The sequence below is a fragment of the Rhinolophus ferrumequinum genome, chromosome 21 (genome assembly GCF_004115265.2).
Source record: "Rhinolophus ferrumequinum isolate MPI-CBG mRhiFer1 chromosome 21, mRhiFer1_v1.p, whole genome shotgun sequence".
NCBI classification, from domain to species: domain Eukaryota; kingdom Metazoa; phylum Chordata; class Mammalia; order Chiroptera; family Rhinolophidae; genus Rhinolophus; species Rhinolophus ferrumequinum.
This window is the reverse complement of record NC_046304.1, coordinates 55,533,471-55,551,621: the sequence shown is the minus strand read 5'-3', so window position 1 is coordinate 55,551,621 and position 18,151 is coordinate 55,533,471. Positions and strand designations below refer to the sequence as shown.

Here is an 18,151-nt window from a genome sequence, read left to right as displayed (position 1 = left end):
CTGTGAGTCACTGTGCTTCCCCCAAAGCCCATTTAGTTTGGGGCCACTCGTGGTCCTCACCACCCCACACAAAGGAAAACAGAATCATGCTCGTCCCCCACAAGGTTTAGAAATACTTCCTGCTTCCCTGTCTGTCTCCCCGTTTGGCAACGCTAACAGCCCAGTTAACACCTTGTGATGTTCCGGAAAAGCAAGAATTGTTCAAGTCCTTGGGTCGGATTTGCCCAGTCATGCTGCTTGGCACCCCAGCTCCCCCTCTGCTCCTTCCACCCCCTCCCATTTCAACCCACCAGGCCGCAGTGAGACAGGCAACCTAATAAAAAGGAAGGCAGGGCCTGGAGAGCTGGTCACACAGACGAGTCTGTCGCCAACACCATGGTGTGGTCCGTGGCCTGGACAGGTGAGTGGGCACCGTCAGGGAGGGTGGGCTGAGCCCCAGAAGCTGTGGGGCGGTGGTATGGGTATGTTCAATGGCTCCTTGGTGCCGTCTGCAAGGAAGCAGGAGCACTCAGAAGACCTTGGCAGCCTCCTTCTGCTTTACCCTCTGCCACCTGGCTGGCAGTCCCTCGACTGCTGTGCCTGTGGATTTCCCTTGGGCTCTTTCAGCCCAAGAGGCTTTGTGTCACGAGGAAAGGTTTTTCTCAACAGGCTAAAAACAGCTTTTCCTTCTATTTTGAAAGCCCAGAGTCAGCGGACATCCCTGTACTGGGCACTTTTTCCTTCCTGTGCTCCTAGACCCCGATCTTGGCTTTCTTCAGGAGGTGCCCACTGCCAAGGGTTCTTCCCCAGCCCCATGCGAGAGGGCACCTCAGGACCATGATCCTGAGTGTCCTTGCCAGTTTTCATGCATGTTTCATTAGGTGACTGGGGAAATCCCAGGCCACCATAAAGGTGAAATAAATCTTTTCTAAAGAGTGATGCTGAGCGCTAGGTCTCCAAGGACTTGACACCTCAGCCAGCATCTGTGGGGTGAGGTGGGGAGGCCGCAGGAAGCCCACGGAGCGGCTGTCTCACCAGGAGACAGGGTCAGCCATCCAGCCTGTGCACATTGGCTCTTTCCTGCCCGGGACAGGTTTTCTTCTTGTTCCTAAAGAGAAACTTGCGCTGAATACCTCACAAGTCAGTGGTTTCCCCAGACTCTTCCTAAATCCACACCGCCCTCCACTGACGCTCTAGAAGGGCAGTCTGAGCTCAGGAAAACTTCCATCAGCTCCGGGACCTGTCGGGCCAGGGAGACGCCCCTGCCACCTGGGCACAGGAAGCTGTATTTGTAGTGAACCGTCCTTGAGTCCACCGTCCCTGACCACCTCCACCTCCTGTGCTTCAGGAGATGTCTGGGGCCTGGGACAGTGATAGTGCTGCCTTAACCTCTGCCTTCTCTCTGATGCTCCTTCAGGTTTGCTGGTTCTGCTGACGATCCAGTGGGGTAAGTGGAGCCTTTGTCAAGGCTCGCGGGGATTCCCTCAGCCCCTCCCAGCTCTGCTGCCCCCCCCACACCAAGGACTCTTGCCAGTTTCCGGGGGGGGTTCTCCACCACAGCTCGGCCCCCTGCAAGTGCCCCCGTCCCCCTAACAGCCCTGTTGCTCCTTCCTCCGGGAAGACTCTTGCCTCCTAACCCAGCAGCTGGACGCCTGCATGTCCATGGGACCAACTTAAATGTCAGCCTTTCTCAGGTCGTTCCTAAGGTCACTTGCAGAGGTCACAGAAACCTCTGTGTTCTCATAGCACCTGAACACATTTTACAGTGTCTTTCAGTATTCCTAATTATTGGGTTAGGTGTCTCCCCCAACAGATGCTGAGCTGCTGGAGGTCAGAAACCGGTCTTATTCAGCTCCATGTCCCAGCCTCAGCTCAGCAAGGACAGAACACTCACTGCAGTGTCTGCTGGCCTGATTGATGTAGGGCTTAGGAGAGTCAGGGGGCTCCATGTTGTGTCACAGAGAAGAGAGCTCTCCAGGGATCTTCAGCAACTTGGATTCCTGGGTTCCCTTCCCACCCCAGTCCACTCTCTGGGCTTCATGGCCCAGGAATGCTGGCCCCTCAGACCCTCGTCATGAGGTTGGGCTGTGGCTCTGGCAACGTGAGAGCTAGAGCACAAAGGGAACTCAATCCCAAGGTCTAGACTCCGGCCACAGATGTGCTCCAGTCCAGACTCACCATTCTCCCAAGTTCCTGCCATAATGTGTTGTCCTGTAAAACCCCCACTGTGGTAGAAGGTGAGGCTGGAAGGTTCCTTTTCAGATGGGGAACCGTTGGCCAAGGCTGGAGAGGCAGTCAGCCTGAGGGGCTGCAAATGAGGACTCGTACTCTTGCGTTTTGGTGTTCTGGTCTACCTGGCCATCACTTCAAGGCGACCCCTGGGAATAGAGGCCCTCGCCAGAAAGTCTTCCCCACACTGCAGGGGAGGCCAGAAACAGGCTCGTTTTCCCTAGCTAAAATAAGCTCTTCGCTTGAACCTTAGTGATATCAATAAACAGATTCTCTACAAGGGATAATGGGTAAATGCAAACCTCTTCAAAGCAAGGCTAAAGGAATGTAAGCCCGGGCCTGTAATGGGGCCCCCATCAGTCTGCACTTCACATGTCTGTGCTTTACCAACATTCTGCAGTGTTGTGAGCTGTATTTTGCAGGCTCTGCCTCCCAGCCTTCAGCAGATGCCCCACCTGTTTATGTAGACTCCGCCCCAGGGAGGAGGGTGCCAGTCCCCAGGAGGCCCTTCTGACTGTCATTTCTTCTCGTGGCCCCAACTGGTCAGGCTCTGCCACGAAACTGGTCTGCTACTTCACCAACTGGGCCCAGTACAGAGCGGGGGCCGCTCGCTTCTTGCCCGGGAATGTGAATCCCCATTTGTGTACCCACCTCATCTATGCCTTTGCCGGCATGAACAACCACCACCTCAGCACCATAGAGTGGAATGACGAGCAGCTGTACAAGGAGTTCAACGGCCTGAAGAATGTGTGAGCTGCTGTGGGTGGGGGTGTGCAGTGGAGGAGGCAGGCACGTCCTTGCAGAGCCAGAACCCTTCCTGAGCTCTGTAGTCTGGCTACAACCCTGCTGCTGTTAGGCTTTGGGCAAGTCACACCACCTCTCTGGGCTTTCCAGTGCGTATATGGAAGAGGTGAGGGTCACAGGGACTCGGGAAGGATTCCACTTTAGGTCTCCGTGGGATCTGGAATACGAAATGGTTTCCCTCTGCCGGGAATGAGTGCCCTTCCCCCTGAAATCCACCATCCGTCAGCTGGACGGCCCTCACCACCACGGCAAGACCTCTCTGAGGATCTGCCCAAATCTCTGGCTTCCTGAACTCGGTTTGTACTCCCCTCAGCCAGCGGATGTCCTCTAAGGCAGGCTGTGCCGTCTCCTTCCACATCTAGAGCTGCCCCAGCACAGGTTCTGGGCACAGGGGCTTCACAACAACACCCACCCCCACACCGCCAGGGCGTCCCCAGCTGCTCTCCCAGTGAGTGAGGTGAGCCCGGGGCTGGCTGGGTAAATTCTGACCCTCCTCTGGCCTTTTCCAGGAATCCCAAGCTGAAGACACTGCTGGCCATCGGAGGCTGGAACTTCGGCACTCAGAAGTGAGCTGACCAGAGCACCTGGCCATGGGATCAGGCCAGGCTGAGGGGGAGCGGGAGGGGGGCCTGCATTCTGGGGCTGACCGTCCTTCTGGGTTCCTCGTGGGAGGGCCCGGGCGTGCCAGGAGCACCTGGTCTGAGGGCAGCACAGAGGTTCTGGACTCTTTCCAGGCCCCAGTCTCTTCCTCCATGGAATGGGTGGAGGGAGGGCCCCACCTAATCCCAGGCAACGCCCAGTGTACGCACCTTTGAGCTCTGGAAGGATAGCTTGTCTGAGAATTTTCCTTCCACTTCTGAGTGTCAAAAGCAGTCTGTGGATTAAGCTTGGAAGTCAAAATATTGGCATTTCTATATGATTTTTTTTTCATGATTTGTGGAGATAATGGAATGAGTTATTGGGAACTAGATTTTTTCCTAGCAAGTCAAGAATATATTGTTCTAAAAGTTTTAAACCAATATTGCTAAAACTTTTTTGGCTCACAAGCCCTTTTGAGAACCTGATAAAATTTATGAATCACCTGCCCCAAATACTGCTTATACACAGCAGGGGTTCTTAGCTTGGGGTTCCCAGACATATGAACCCCACTTAAGAACTGCTATTAATTAAATTTAAAAATTAATAAAAAAGTAAAATAGGATCAGGCTATAAAAACCCCAACAAATCCAGGGACTTTAGACAGACATGGAGGAAGGGGGTATAGGGGCTGGTTCCTGGGGCAGCTTGGGGATTTCCAAGAGCTCTGGACCAGAAATAGCAAGAGTACAGAGCCCTCCACAGATGTGAGTTAGAAGAAAGTGACCAGGTTAACCCACCAGGGAACCAGAAGAGCCATCCCCGACTCACCTGCTGCCCTCCTCTTTCTCTTAGAAGCTGAGTCCTCTAGTTCCTTAAGCTCCCGTGCTGGGTGACAGCCTGCTCTAATTCTGGGCTCCTGGCCACTGAATGTTTGGGTGCTGAAATACCTCTAGAGTGCCCCCTTTTCTTAGCCAGGCCTGTAACTCATCAGCAAATGTCCCGAAGCCTCTGGCCCCCCAGCGCCCTTCTGGCCTGGACAGCCGAGCACCAATATTCTGAGTAGTTTCTCACTGGCCTCCCAGGAGAGAGTGACCCACTGTCCACTGCAAGGCAGGCCCATAGTGCCCTTCGTCACCCCGCAGGTTCACAGACATGGTGGCCACATCCAGCAACCGTCAGACCTTTGTCAACTCAGCCACCGCATTTCTGCGTAAACACAACTTTGATGGCCTTGATCTTGACTGGGAGTACCCGGGAAGCCGGGGGAGCCCTCCCTCAGACAAGCAGCGCTTCACAGCTCTGGTGCAGGTCAGGCTTGGGGGTGGTCTCCAGGTGGCCAGGGGGCCAGAGCTGTGCCCCACAGGACATGTGGGTGCGGTTCTGCCCCAGGGTCAGCGGCTTGGCGCATTTACATAGCACAGACCGGCCCTTGTGGTCAGTGTTCAGACTCCCGACAATGAATGTCTGCTTGGGGCCCTCAGCGGCCGGCCGGGTCCTTGCCTCTGTTCACACTGAGCTGCCCCACAGGACCTGGCCAGTGCCTTCCAGCAGGAAGCACGGGTCTCAGGGAAGGAGCGCCTCCTTCTGAGTGCAGCCGTCCCCGCAGGGCGAACGTACATAGATGCTGGATATGAAGTGGACAGAATTGCTCAGTGAGTCTCGGGCAGAGGGCACGGATCCTGTGTCCTCTGGGTGGGCGGGGCCGAGGGCAGGCCAAGCTCCCAGGGGGCAGAGCAGGGGTTCACCTGCAAGGTGTCGTTTTGGGAAAGCCCACTTCCACCGGCAAATCCAGGAAGGAGTACCCGCTCTGGCTGTTACCCCATCGGTCCAAGTTCCCTGCGTTTGGGTCTGTCCTTTTCCTTGGGAACTCAGTCTTAAAAGTGAAGCCCCTGGCATCTCTGAAAGGAATCGTCCTGTGGAGAGGACAGCTGGAGGGAGGATGCTAATGACATGAGGTGCCAACCTCACCATCTTAATGCAAACGGCCTCAAAACCGGGGCCTGACTGGGGAGTGCTGTGTACGTCACCTTTCATGCCTGCACCCCAGCCTCTTACCATGAGGGTCCCTCCCAGGGCCACACACTGTGTCTGGGGAAGAAGGGAAGAGGGGCCCATTCCATTCACTAGCTCCTCAGCACCTTTCTGTGCCTCCTGCAGGAGCCTGGACTTCATCAGCCTCATGAGCTATGACTTCCATGGCTCTTGGGAGAGGAGCACGGGACATAACAGCCCCCTCTACAAGAGGCAGGGAGCGAGTGGGGCTGCGGCAGAGTTAAATGTGGTAAGTGGCCAGAGGAATGAGGCAGGACTCCTCACCACTGCCCTCCTCAGGAGGCCGCTTTTGAGCCTTGAAGAACATAACAGAAAAAACACACACAAAAAACAGGATAACCAAGCAGGAGACAGGGAAGCCAGCAGGTTTTGTTTCCGGGGAGCCTGTTTGACTTTTCAGTTTTCCTGCCCTTCCTGAGGGGAAGCCTCGCCTCTATGTAGTTTCTTGGCTGATATTAGACACAAACCAGTTTAAGGACATCAGACAAACCAGTGAATAATTGGAAGGCCATCTTTGAGCTCGTTTCCAGCCAAAATGGCTCCTGCTTCCTTCCCACACACCCCCACCCCATTTACTTCAAGACAATGGGTGAACTTTTGTTTTCAATCGCTGATTGACCTTCTGGAATGTACTTTTCAGAGACGGGTGTCCCTCTCAGGGCAGAACCCCCCCCCCCCACCTCAGCCTCTGGAAAGGGCAGGCTTGGTTTTAGATGGGGGTGGGTAGTAGGGGTTTCCTGCCCAATTCTTCCTCTCTGAGCAGGCCAGACACTTCTTATAAGCCCAGTATGTATTTTAAGTCCAGAACCCTACATTACAATGCCTTTTAACTTCGGGAGCCCAGGTGGTATCAGTTATGGTGGAACATTTTGGGCTCTGTGGCTTTTTCACGGTACATTGCATCTCTGGAGTCTGTACGCAGATTTCACACTGAGCCCAGTCCCCCAGGTTGTGGAAGACGGCGGGGCCTGGGGGAAGCCAGCCCAGCCCAGTGTGGGTACACACAAACGCATTCAGCTGGGAGGTGAGAAGGTGGGGTCCCACCACTCTGTTCTCCTAGGGAGGACCGTCTCTTCCTACACAGATGCCTGCTACTCTCCATACTGCATGCCTGGGTTTCTTCTGGCCAGAGAGGTGACTTTTCCAAACTTGCACGAAACAGTCCAGTCTGATCACAGATAAATCATGTAGACCAGCAGGAGGAAAGAAATAGAAATAAATATAGTGGAAGCTGTTCCTTACCTCAGCACTAAGAGGATGCAGAGTATCTAGAGGGCTCAGATTCACAGCAGCTTCTCGGAGGACGTCACCCTATAATCCTGGCTTGAGGAACAGTCCTCATTATTCATTTATTCCACAGACTTATACCAGGTACCTCCTCATGTCCCGGGCCCAGGCGCACTATGTCACAGGAAGCCCTGTACTCGTTTGCTCTTCCTGCTTGAGCACATAAATGTCAAGCCTTGTCCCAGGTCTCGGGGATACGGAGATGAATTGAGCAGACCCAACTCCCTACTCTTGACCTCAGTGAGAAACAAGTGACCATGGTCGTGATCACAGCTACCCTGCTCCGCACTGTTACCTATTGTCACCTTATATGTGCACTATAGCCTTCAATTCTCACAGTGCCCTTAGAGATATTAGGTTGGTGCAGAAGTAATTGCGGTTTAAAAGGTTAAAAATCATTACACAAACTGCAATTACTTTTGCACCAAGCTAATAGATATTTTTATTGTTTCCATTTCACAGACAGGAAGCCTGAGGCTCAGCAAGATTAAATAAGTTGCTGAATAAGGCAGGGATCCCTGGCTGCCTTGCTCACTGAGGTAGTCCAAGCACCTAGGGCAGTGCTTGGCACATGGTGGGCCGTCAGTAAATATCTGCCTGGTGAATGGTTGTCTGACTCTCAGCTCTAGTGCCATGCAGCTTCTCTCACTAAGGCCAGAGCTAAAGATGGGGCAGCGTTGCAACACAGATAAAGATCCGTGAAGCTCCTCTGGAGGCTCCAGCCCAGGACGGCCGCAGCAGGCTGGAGGCAAAGATCAAGCCTGTCCTCCTTCTCCACCCCCACCCCCAGGACTCTGCCGTGCAACTGTGGTTGCAGAAGGGGACCCCCGCCAACAAACTGGTCCTCGGCATGCCCACCTACGGACGATCCTTCACCCTGGCCTCCTCATTAGACACTGGAGTGGGGGCCCCAGCCACGGGGCCTGGAGCCCCTGGCCCCTTCACCAAGGAGGCGGGGTTGCTGGCTTTTTACGAGGTAGGCGCGCCCTCGGCTGGCCTGAGCACTGCAGCTTCGCGTGAGGACGCCAGGCACGGCCGGTTCTGGCCAGGTGGCTTCCGTCCCCTGCCTGTCATCTCGGACTGATCCTTACTCCAGGCGCCCCAGTGAAACCAGGGCTTAGGTCTCTCAGTCTAGAACTTGCAGGTTCTCTAGGCTTCCACAGACAGGCCTGTCCATTCTCTGCTCTGCTCTGGGCGGGAGGCACAGGTCCCTGGGGTGCCTCCCGCTGCCTTCCCAGCTTTGCCTTGTGCTCCTACAGGTCTGCTCCTGGAAGGGGGCTACTGAGCACAGACTCACGGACCAGAAGGTGCCCTATGCCTACAATGGTGACCAGTGGGTGGGTTTTGATGATGTGGAGAGCTTCAAAAGCAAGGTAAGGCCCAGCCCCACTGGGCCCCAGGCCCGTCAATGACACCAAATGACAGCTCTCAGACTCGCTTCAAGGAGGGGTCTCCTTTCAAAGATCCCAGCATTTCACACATTGCCACATGACAGCATTTTGTAGTTTGACCACCTATTGATTAAGAAACAGTGACCCAAAATTGCTCTACATTGAGTAGCATTCTTGAAAGAATTGGCACTTATTAAACACATAAATTTTAAAGACATATGAAAAGGAGAAATACATACAGTGAGGCATATCGTTTTATCCAGCCCATTGACAATATTTGGCGCATGTTCAAATTATAGACCTTCCATTTCCTTACATGCCCCCTGCCCCCCGCTCCTGCCCAATGCTGGTGACTCTAAGCCTGACTGTCTGCATGCCCCTCCCCCATGAGAGTGGCAGCTCCCCCAGAGGGACCTGCACTTGTCCGTCTGTAGATGTGGCGTCAGCAATCTTGCAAGGCAGACAGTGGCAGCTTCCTTCACAGGTGTAGCTGGAGTGCTCTCAGAGGATTGAGGAAGGAGCGTGACCTTGGCTGGGGAAGAGGGCAGAAGGGGTCATGGTGAAAGGGTCTTTGAGAAAGTGGGCGCTCTGGGGAGAAAACTGCAAAGGCATGGCAGAGAGAAAAGGGGAGGATGGGCTCCGAGAACGTGGGACAGCTGTAGGAGGGGAGAGCTGGGCGGGCAGATTGGGGCCAGCCAGCGTCCCACACCAGCCATACCCTCCAACCTGCAGCCTCACTCGGGGTGAGCCCTGGCACCCTGGCAGGGCCCTGAGGAAGCCTAAGGGACCTGGAGGCAGAAAGAAGGCCCTTGGGGGAGTTGATTCAGACCTTGGGGAAGCTTAGTCATTCCTTATGGGAACTGAACTCAGCTCGACCAGCAGACACAGCAGTTTAGCAGGGAAGAGGCCGAGATTGCAGGTGTCCACCCTCAGGACGTCCACAGACACCCACTCCCCACGCCCACCCCAGGCCACACTATGACAGGACAGGGAGGTGCCCGGCAGGGCTCAGGACTCGGCTGTCGAGGCTCCCAGCCAAGGGCTGTGTCCAGAAGCCTCAGCCACTCAGGGCCAGGAGGGCTGCTGTCTAGAGGAAGCTGCGCTCAAACAGGCCCGGCCCAGCTGCCCTGGGCTCCCCCACTGTCATCTTGCTTCTCACACAGGTCAGCTACCTGAAGCAGAAGGGACTGGGCGGGGCCATGGTCTGGGCCCTGGACATGGACGACTTCACTGGCTCCTTCTGCAACCAGGGCCAGTACCCCCTCATCAAGACCCTGCAGCTCGAGCTAAGTGAGTAGGGGGCCAGGGCCCAGAGCTGGAATTCATGGGCAGGGTGTGAAGCCCCTCCCTGAACGGCAGGTCCCGGCTCCTTCTGAGGAAATGACTTTGCCCCAATACTGTGACTTCCCAAATGTCATGCAGCCACCGGAGCTGAAGAAACTGCTGAAACAATTCTCGTTTCACACTCTTCTTTCCCTTGGTGATTGCAGCAGTAGCTGCCCAGGGTGTGGGTAACCAGGGCTTCCCTACAGGGGCTATGAGCCTGGGAGCAGCAGCTTGCCTCCCTTCTGAGAAGGAAGTCTGCACTCGGCCTGTAGTGTGACACTTCCACAGTCCTCACCAGCGTGTGGGTGGCTGTGCAGGTGGGAGAAGACCCCGAATGCCTGCTCACGTGTAGCCCCCGTGTTTTCTGTTGAGCTGAGCTGTGGCTGTAGGTGTGGCTGTTCTCTGGCTATAGGGTGGGGGCGGGGAGGGGGCGTTGACCTGTTACCTGCCTGTGGTCACTGGCTGTGTGCATGCCCTATGGGTTTGGGATCTCTTGGCTGACTCTGCACTGTTTTCCCAGGTCTTCCATTTAAGCCTTTAGGCCCCCCCAAGACTGAAGCGCCCACACTAGGCCACCCTTCTAGACCTGAGGGTGGACCCAGCCTTGGACAAGACACCTTCTGTCAGGGCAGAGCTGATGGACTCTACCCCAACCCTCAGGACAGGTCCAGCTACTACAGCTGTGCTGGGGGGCGGCTGTTCCAGCAAAGCTGCCCTCAGAGCCTGGTGTTCAGCTCCTCCTGCAATTGCTGCACCTGGAATTGAGTCCCCAAGGCCCCTTCAGCCCCTGCGCCCAGGCCAGAGCCTGGGATCCCACCACAGCCTGCCTCCCCAGCGCTGCCTGGGGGCTGCAGTCTGGCCCCTGCAGGCCTCCCCATGGTCTTTCTATGCCCAGGCTTTAGGCTCTCAGACCTGGGTTCCTTTTGGCCTGGTCCTCCTGGGCTGCCTCTTTTATGTGCAAAATAAATCTTTGGTTTGCAACTGCACTGCCCCCAGATGTGGCGACTTACAAAGCTTCTCTAAGCACATGGTTTGTTCAAAATCAGCCCTGGGGAAGGTCGGGAGGCAAGAGGGGAGGGTAGCATAAGGCAGCATAGGTAACAGCCAGGAGAGAGGCAGTTAAATCAGGTGTGCCAAGCTCAGTGCCAGCTTTCACCTCAAGGACTCCACATTCCAGCGGGCAGCTTCCAGGGTACAGATGACTGCACCTGGGGCACAGCCCTGGGTCTGACACATGCTTCTTCATTGTCTGAGAGACCTTTGGAAAGAAGAGCTTTTCCTGGTGACTTACACTCAGATGTCATTCCAATGATGCACGAGATGACAGCAGAGAAGAGCGTTTCCTGGTGATCTGCACCCATGTTATTTCCACCTTGCACACGAGATGGCAGCAGAGAGCGTTTCCGTGCCCACCAGCCTTAAAGTGAGAATCCAGACCCCTGGTACTACCCTGTTTCCCCGAAAATAAGACCTCGCCGGACAATCAGCTCTAATGTGTCTTTTGGAGCAAAAATTAATATGAGATCTGGTCTTATTTTACTGTAGTAGAAGACCGGGTCTTATATAAGACCGAGTCTTTTAATAATTTTTTCTCCAAGAGACGCATTAGAGCTGATTGTCCGGTGAGGTCTTATTTTCGGGGAAACACGGTAAGCTCACTTTAAGATAAATCCTGTTTTAGGACCTTCACACACCTCATCTCACCCACTGCTCCCATTTTCCAGATGCGGCAGAGACCATTATTATCTCCATTTCACGTATTTAAATGGAAGGGTATTTAAATGGAAGACTGATTCTAACACAATTGAGTCCAGAACCGAGGCTGAAATGGGCCCACAAGGCCAGTAGAGCTTGCACACGGGATCCTGGACAAAGAGTGATCCAAATAGTCCTTGCAGCGTTGGGTGGAAATCTTGGTCATTCTGTTGAGGAAAATCTGCAGATAACCTAATTGTCCAGCTTGCCATGCACTCACCCAGGCTGGTTTTGGGGTGGGACCAGGGCCGGCAGCTGGGGACAGGGACAGGTGGGGAAGGAGCAGGTGGTCTGGCCCTCACAGGAGAACAAGCAGCACCAGATCCCTGTGACGACTCCCCCACATCTATGCGAGGCCTGTGCTTGAGCCTGTTAAAATCTCTTCCTCATCCCACAGCACGGCTCTGCTTCTGCCCATGTTCCCTTCCTCTGCGGTCTCAACTGACAAGAGCTTCCTGGCTGCTCAGAATGCAGTCTGGGGTGGCACCTTTCTTACGGGAGGGGGGTGGTGCCTGAGCCCCAGACAAGTGTAGAGCTGGCTTCTGTCCCCTCCAAGTACCAGCTGTGTGACAAAGACATGGAAAGTCAGTCTCCTCGCCTGTCAAGTGGGGATAACCGCTCCATCTCGGGGTGGCTGTGAGGTCAGTGAGGTGATGCAGGTCGGCTCCTGCCCCACACGTGATGGGCCCTCACTGCCCTCCCTCTTCCCTTCTCAGTCCTTTCTCTACCTCCATGGGCTGGAAGGATCAAGCCTCTAGCAAACAGCCTCATGGTGGCAGAATGAGCTCTCCTGTTGGTGTCCACACAGCCACAGTTCCGAGTGCTGACTCCGGCATCTGTGCCAGCTTCATCCACAGGATGGCGCTCACCACAGCCCCTCCCTGGTCTTCCCAAGCCTGCTCATCTCCAAATTCAGGGCCCTTGTCTCAGCTCAGGCCAGAGCGCCTCACACCACTCTTCTCACTGGTCTCCCTGCTTCCCGTCTCTCTCATCCAGTGCAACCTGCACACTGGGACCAGCCAGATCTAAGTTAGGGATCTAATCCTGTCACTTCCTGTGCATTGAACTACCACGAGGTTCCCCCAGCATAGAGAATAGTCTCTATCGTCCGCAGTGTTGAGATTGTTCATCAGGTCTGTTTCTCTCCTTATTTCCCATCAAACCACCTCAATTTGGTCACCAGGTACCCCAGCTGTGAGCATTCCCCTGTCTGGATGACCAGTGTGGGCTTTAACAGATAGAGACGCCAGCATTGAGACTGAGACTGAAGGCGGGAACCTGAATAAACTATAGAAGCAACGCGAGCCACCTGTAACTGCCAGAGCTGGGCCTCAAGCCTGGGCACTGTATTTCAGGGCCCAAGCTCTAAACCACTGTACTAATTCACGCTGACTTATACATACTCATATACATACCACGACAAAGGACAGATATATACAGCCAAGGTATGCAGACAGGTCTAGCCCACGGAGCTTCCAGAACCTCAAAGACTGTCCAGTAAAAATGTGCTCAATTGGGTTGTGGAAGTGGCAACTAGGAAGGTGTGTCATTGATTCAGAAAGTTTTTATTAAGCAGCAGCTCTGGGCCAATCAGTGTGTTGGAGACTAGACACCAAGATGAATTAAACATGGGCCCTGCCCTGAAGGAGCTTACAGTCTAGTAAGACAACACTGGACAACACTCGTAACTCTGAAACAACACAACACGTACTGTGAGAATTCTACGTAGTGCTGCGAAATCTCAAACAATGGAAACCTAGGGCAACAACAACAATGCTCAGGAGGAATCATGTTGAAAATGTCAGCTGGATGCCAGAGAAGAGCGGAACACCTAACAGCGGCATCTGGTTGGACCACACCTAAGACCAAGAAACCAGTGACATTTCCATTATCATGAAAAGGCAACAGCAGGAACCAGACACAAAGCAAAGTGACTGGACAGGAGGACTGAACTACAACTGACAAATACCAAATGAGAAGGCTAAGAGAATTATAAAGTCATGCAGAGCAGGTTTCCAAAGCACAACACAGGCCAGCACAACTAGTTGTGCAGCCACTGCTCTCACAGTGAGTCTAAAGCCCTACCAGTATTTTGTAGCACGGTTGCAGTTTCAGAGAATTGGCTCTGCTCCTGTTGACAAATGACGTCTTTAATGCCACTTCTACCTTTAATTCTGTTCCTAGTGAGTAGCTGAGGGCACAGAATTGGTGATTACCAGTGAAAAAACCCACACTGAGCAATAGCATACAGACATGGAAAGCCAGAGCCCAGATTTGATCTTTGGACCCAGTCTAACAAGAACCCAAGTTAGCTCTACTGACATTGAGTTAAAAAAGAGTCTGAATGCCAAATTCCTTCATTTCTTTGACTAACCCATAGGTGGTGGCAGCAGTGAACATAAGTGGGTAATAAGGTTGAACTTGAATGGAAAGAGATGTATAAAAATATGATAGACTCAGGATGATTAGAAAGATGCAAGTATCCGGAAGATTTGTTATGAGTGCTAAAAGACCAATGAACTTTTTAGATGGTCCAATCTTTTAGATGATCAGATTGAAAGAACTCAACAGACAGATACAGAAACCAAATTGCCAATACAACATGATTCCGAGTGACATGCACTGTTATTCATATTCACCCTCAGCCTGATGAACCACTGGTATTTTGGGCAGGCAGAGCAAACAAAGAACTGGGAAATACGGCTGAATATATAATAATTTACCTAGTTGTTTTAATGATCAGTGAGGAATCACAGAAATGAAACATAAATTTGTCCTGAGAGAATCTGACTCAGGAGCTCGTGATGATGGAAGGCAAACATTCATCTTGGCTATTTTACAAGATGGGTTGCTGTTTACAGATGAACATGGAGTATCAGCCACACTACATTAGGGTAGTGCAGGAAAGTGGGTATAGTCTGGTCAAACTGCTGTTTAGAACAACTATGGTGTGGGTAACTTAAATTAGAAACATTATTTTACTTTACCCCCAGAGCACAACATTCCTAGAGATTATAATGGTAAGCAGAAGAGTGGGTGGCATGGTAAGAGACATATCACCAAAAAGTCAGAGATCCTGAAAGGATGAAGGAGTCCACAAAACTGAAACATCATTAGGATGACTCTGCAGCGTGAAGCTGCTGATGTCTGATCAAAACTGAACTGTTCCCAAATGCTTTTCCACATTTATCACATTTAAAGGGTTTCTCCCCTGTATGTATTCTCTGGTGTTGAATAAGGTGAGTGCTCTGGCTAAAAGCTTTACCACATTCATTACAGTCATAGGGTTTTTCTCCAGTATGAATTCGCTGATGTTTAGTAAGGGAAGAATTTTCAGGGAAGCCCTTCCCACATGCACAGCACAGATAGGGTTTTTCTCCAGTGTGAATCCTCCGATGCTGTGTAAAGGTTGAGTGGGCAGTGAAGGCTTTTCCACAGTCCTTACATTCATAAGGCTTGTCCCCAGTATGCGTTCTCTGATGTTGCGTAAGGTGTGTACTGCGTCTGAATTCCTTTCCACAATCAGTACATTTATAGGGTTTCACTCCACTGTGAATTCTCTGGTGCTGTGTCAGAGATGAGATGTCAGTGAAGGACTTGTCACAATGAATACATTCATAGGGTTTCTCTCCACTGTGAATTCTTTGATGCTGAATAAAGGATGAGTAGTCACTGAAGGCTTTCCCACAGTCATTACATTTATAAGGTTTCTCCCCAGTATGAATTCTCTGATGTTGAATAAGAGATGAATTTACAGTGAATGCTTTTCCACAAACTTTACACGTATAGGGTTTTTCTCCAGTGTGAGTTCTCTGATGTTCAGTAAGAGATGAACTCTGGCTAAAAGCTTTTCCACAGTCATCACATTTATAAGGTTTCTCACCAGTATGAATTCTTTGATGACGAATAAAGTTTGAACGGTCATTGAAATTTTTTCCACATTCACTACAATTATAAGTTTTCTTTTTAGAATTTCTTTGTGTTTTAATTGGAGGTAAGTTCCATCTGACACTTTTCCCAAATGAATCAAATATATGTGGTTTAGCTTCTGAATAAGTAATATGCTGTGGATTAATCTCGGATCTTACATCGAAACTTCTCTCAAATACATTAAAATTATGCACATTTTCTTCTAAGGATATTTCCTCATGGGCAACTATTGCTTGCTGAAAACCAGTGGTTTGGGGAAGAGAATTTTTTGAAATTTTGCCTGTAGAGTTATCCCTTTGCTTTTCTACCTTGGCCTTATATTCACAGGCTTCTTCAAATAAATATCCTTGAGACACATCCCTTTTGAGACTTTCCATGATGACAGTGATGGAGCTGCTTACTCGAAAGTATACTTTAATGGTCTTCTTAGCATATGCTCTGTTCTTCAAATCTGAAAGGAATAAAAATGTAAAAAAACCTCTTTTTGTGTTGGGATAAGGGAAACTGCACTCAGGAGACAGAAAACAACCTTAATGAAATTAATGCATATTAGAATACACAGTCTCATAATATGGGAAAATAAGATTCAGTGGAGTAGGGATAAGTACAAGTGACAGGAAAGAGTCCAATAGGCAATGTCACAAAGACTCTTAAAGCTTAAAAAAAATGTTTTAAAGATGTAACAGTTTAACCTTCTCATTGTAAAAATGAACAAGTCTAGAACTGGAAAGATTATGTGATTAACCTAAAGGTACAGAGGTGATTAATGAGATAACAGAACTCGGGCTTTGTGCACTATACTACCACAGTGATCTAGACCCTAAACAGCATAAATGAGAGACTGGACAGGTACTTAGTCAAAATACACAAAGGGGATGCACAGCAATATTAGAAAGTGTGCAAAAAGAAGAAATGGCAGTGACAGCCGCTGGAGAGAAGCTACTAAGGAAAGTAAAAACAGCACCAGGAAAAACAATGCAGAAAGGAGTAACAGCCGAAAACCTCCAATTCTGAACGGCAGAACTGAAGGCATTAAGGGGAGCTTCTTGGACAACATTTAAGAGATTCCACTCGTACTGAACACTCACCCCTGAACTGCTCATATTGCTCTATCCCTCATCTGACGAGTGCCTCCCGAGACCTCAGTGTTTCACATGATCTCCACAGCTCTTCCCTGGGCTGAGAGTAATTTTGGAAACTTAGAACCCAGCTCATGGGAAAAGAAAATATACAACAAAGTCAATACTGTCAGTACTTAAATGTAGTATTTTGAAACATTTAAAGTACTAGCTCTATCGGTTATAAAGCCTCCAATCTGAGTCTCCCCACCGACTCACTGGGTCCTCCAACCAGCAGAAAAGAGAAGACACAACAGCAGAGGAGACGCACCAACACTTCGAGGGAGGCGTGGCCGTAGTGGTTGGAAAGTTAAGCATCAGGCACGTGGGCCAACACGAGCCGACGTCTGGGTCGAATCGCTGGCTTCCAGCAATCACAAACACAGACGTTCTGGCACCAAGGGGGACGCTGAGGGAGGAAGGGCCCCGGAGAACTGCTCCTCTCTCCTCCTGGATAGGAAGTTCTGGGGCTTCCAAAGGAACGGTCACTTACCGGGCGCGGAAGGCAAGGCTTCGCTTCCTGAATTACACTCGGATGTGCGTCACCACATCACTGTCTGCACGAGTTAAGGACACAGAACCGTGGGAGGGAAGGCGCAGCTCACGGTGTGCGGGGAAACGTCAGCACCCCGCAAATCCTCCCAAGAAACAGCTGTTCCGAGTCAAGGCCAGCGTCTCCGCGCCCACGTTTTCGCCAGCATTTCCCGCCGGCGGTCGCAGACCGCAGCCCTCGAGGGGACGCCGGCCCGTCGCACGGGAGCTGCGGACACGGGCGGCATCAGGCGCTGGCGCGGCGCACGCCGCCCTTTAAACAATCTTTTCTCCAGATTCCTTTCTCCTCAGTTTCTCCTCCTCCGCCTCCTCGGCGCAGTGGGTCCCCCGGGCCCGCGAAGCCCCTGGAGGACCCGGGGGTCCCGTCCCCGCCAGGCCCCGGCCGGAGCGGAGGGAGGGCAGGGCCGGAAGATCTGCGCCGCGTCCCCAGGCCGCACTGAACTCAAGCGAAACCGGGCTCCAGGCGGCCGTCCCGAGACCGCGGCGACCCGCCCGCAGACCCCAGGCGGCTCGGCCCCGGCGTCCAGGGCTCACGACCACAAACTGCGACCCCCAGAAGCCTCTGGTCGCGCCGCTTCCGCTTCCGTTCTCAGGGACGCTTTTCACCGCAACGGAAGCCTTGGGGAACCTTCAGCCCTCCCGCCTCTCCGAACGGAGGGGGCGGGGCCGGCGGCTCTCAGCCAATCAGGGCCGCACGCCGGAGTATCCATGGTAACCGCCCCGCTCTCCCTGCGCGCTGCCCACACTTCTACCGAGGCCTGCGCGCCGCCTCTGCCCGCTGCTGCGCCCCGGCCCGCGGCCTCCCCGCCCGACCACACAGACCCTAGGAAGGAAGCACAGTGCGGACAACTTACAGACATCAGAGGACTCTGCGGTCCTTCTTTGGATACTGTTTCTGCCAAGCTAATGGTAAAAACTTTTTGAGACAATCGGGGACTGTGGAATTAGATGACCTCAAGGAATTATTGTGCATGAACGTCATACGTGGCATTTCTCAGCAGACACTTCAAAGGCCATCCAGAGGTCGGCTGCGTTCGTTTCGAATCTGCCAAGAGCTCAGGCAGCCTGGATTAGGGAGCGGAGCAGACCCACGACGGACTGCAGCCCCTGAGGACAGTGAAATCCCCTTCTCAGGGCCACAGCAGCAGC

The 18,151-nt window shown here is 52.4% G+C and overlaps 2 protein-coding genes across 7 annotated transcripts; one reads left to right on the top strand and one right to left on the bottom strand.

Annotated features, from left to right (window-relative positions):
* Positions 1-258: 258 nt before the first annotated feature.
* CHIT1 (chitinase 1) lies at positions 259-10,633 on the top strand. Its single transcript, XM_033090485.1, has 11 exons — positions 259-400; positions 1,397-1,426; positions 2,756-2,957; positions 3,522-3,578; positions 4,734-4,899; positions 5,119-5,243; positions 5,749-5,872; positions 7,721-7,906; positions 8,190-8,303; positions 9,485-9,611; positions 10,168-10,633. The coding sequence occupies exons 1-11, from the start codon at positions 376-378 to the stop codon at positions 10,410-10,412; spliced, it is 1,401 nt and encodes a 466-aa protein (XP_032946376.1). The 5' UTR covers positions 259-375; the 3' UTR covers positions 10,413-10,633.
* A 3,473-nt stretch (positions 10,634-14,106) lies between these two features.
* On the bottom strand, positions 14,107-17,082 carry LOC117013389 (zinc finger protein 501). Of its 6 annotated transcripts, none has more exons than XM_033090489.1 (3): positions 16,670-17,024; positions 16,421-16,511; positions 14,107-15,783 (listed from the first exon to the last, which is right to left on the bottom strand). In XM_033090489.1, exon 3 carries the CDS (start codon positions 15,707-15,709, stop codon positions 14,516-14,518), a length of 1,194 nt encoding a protein of 397 aa, XP_032946380.1. In that variant the 5' UTR covers positions 15,710-15,783; positions 16,421-16,511; positions 16,670-17,024; the 3' UTR covers positions 14,107-14,515. The 6 variants fall into 6 exon arrangements, with proteins under 6 accessions (XP_032946380.1, XP_032946379.1, XP_032946378.1 ...); XM_033090488.1 differs by having other exon boundaries at positions 16,421-16,542; positions 16,722-17,024; XM_033090487.1 differs by having other exon boundaries at positions 16,722-17,024.
* Between the last annotated feature and the right edge of the window lie 1,069 nt (positions 17,083-18,151).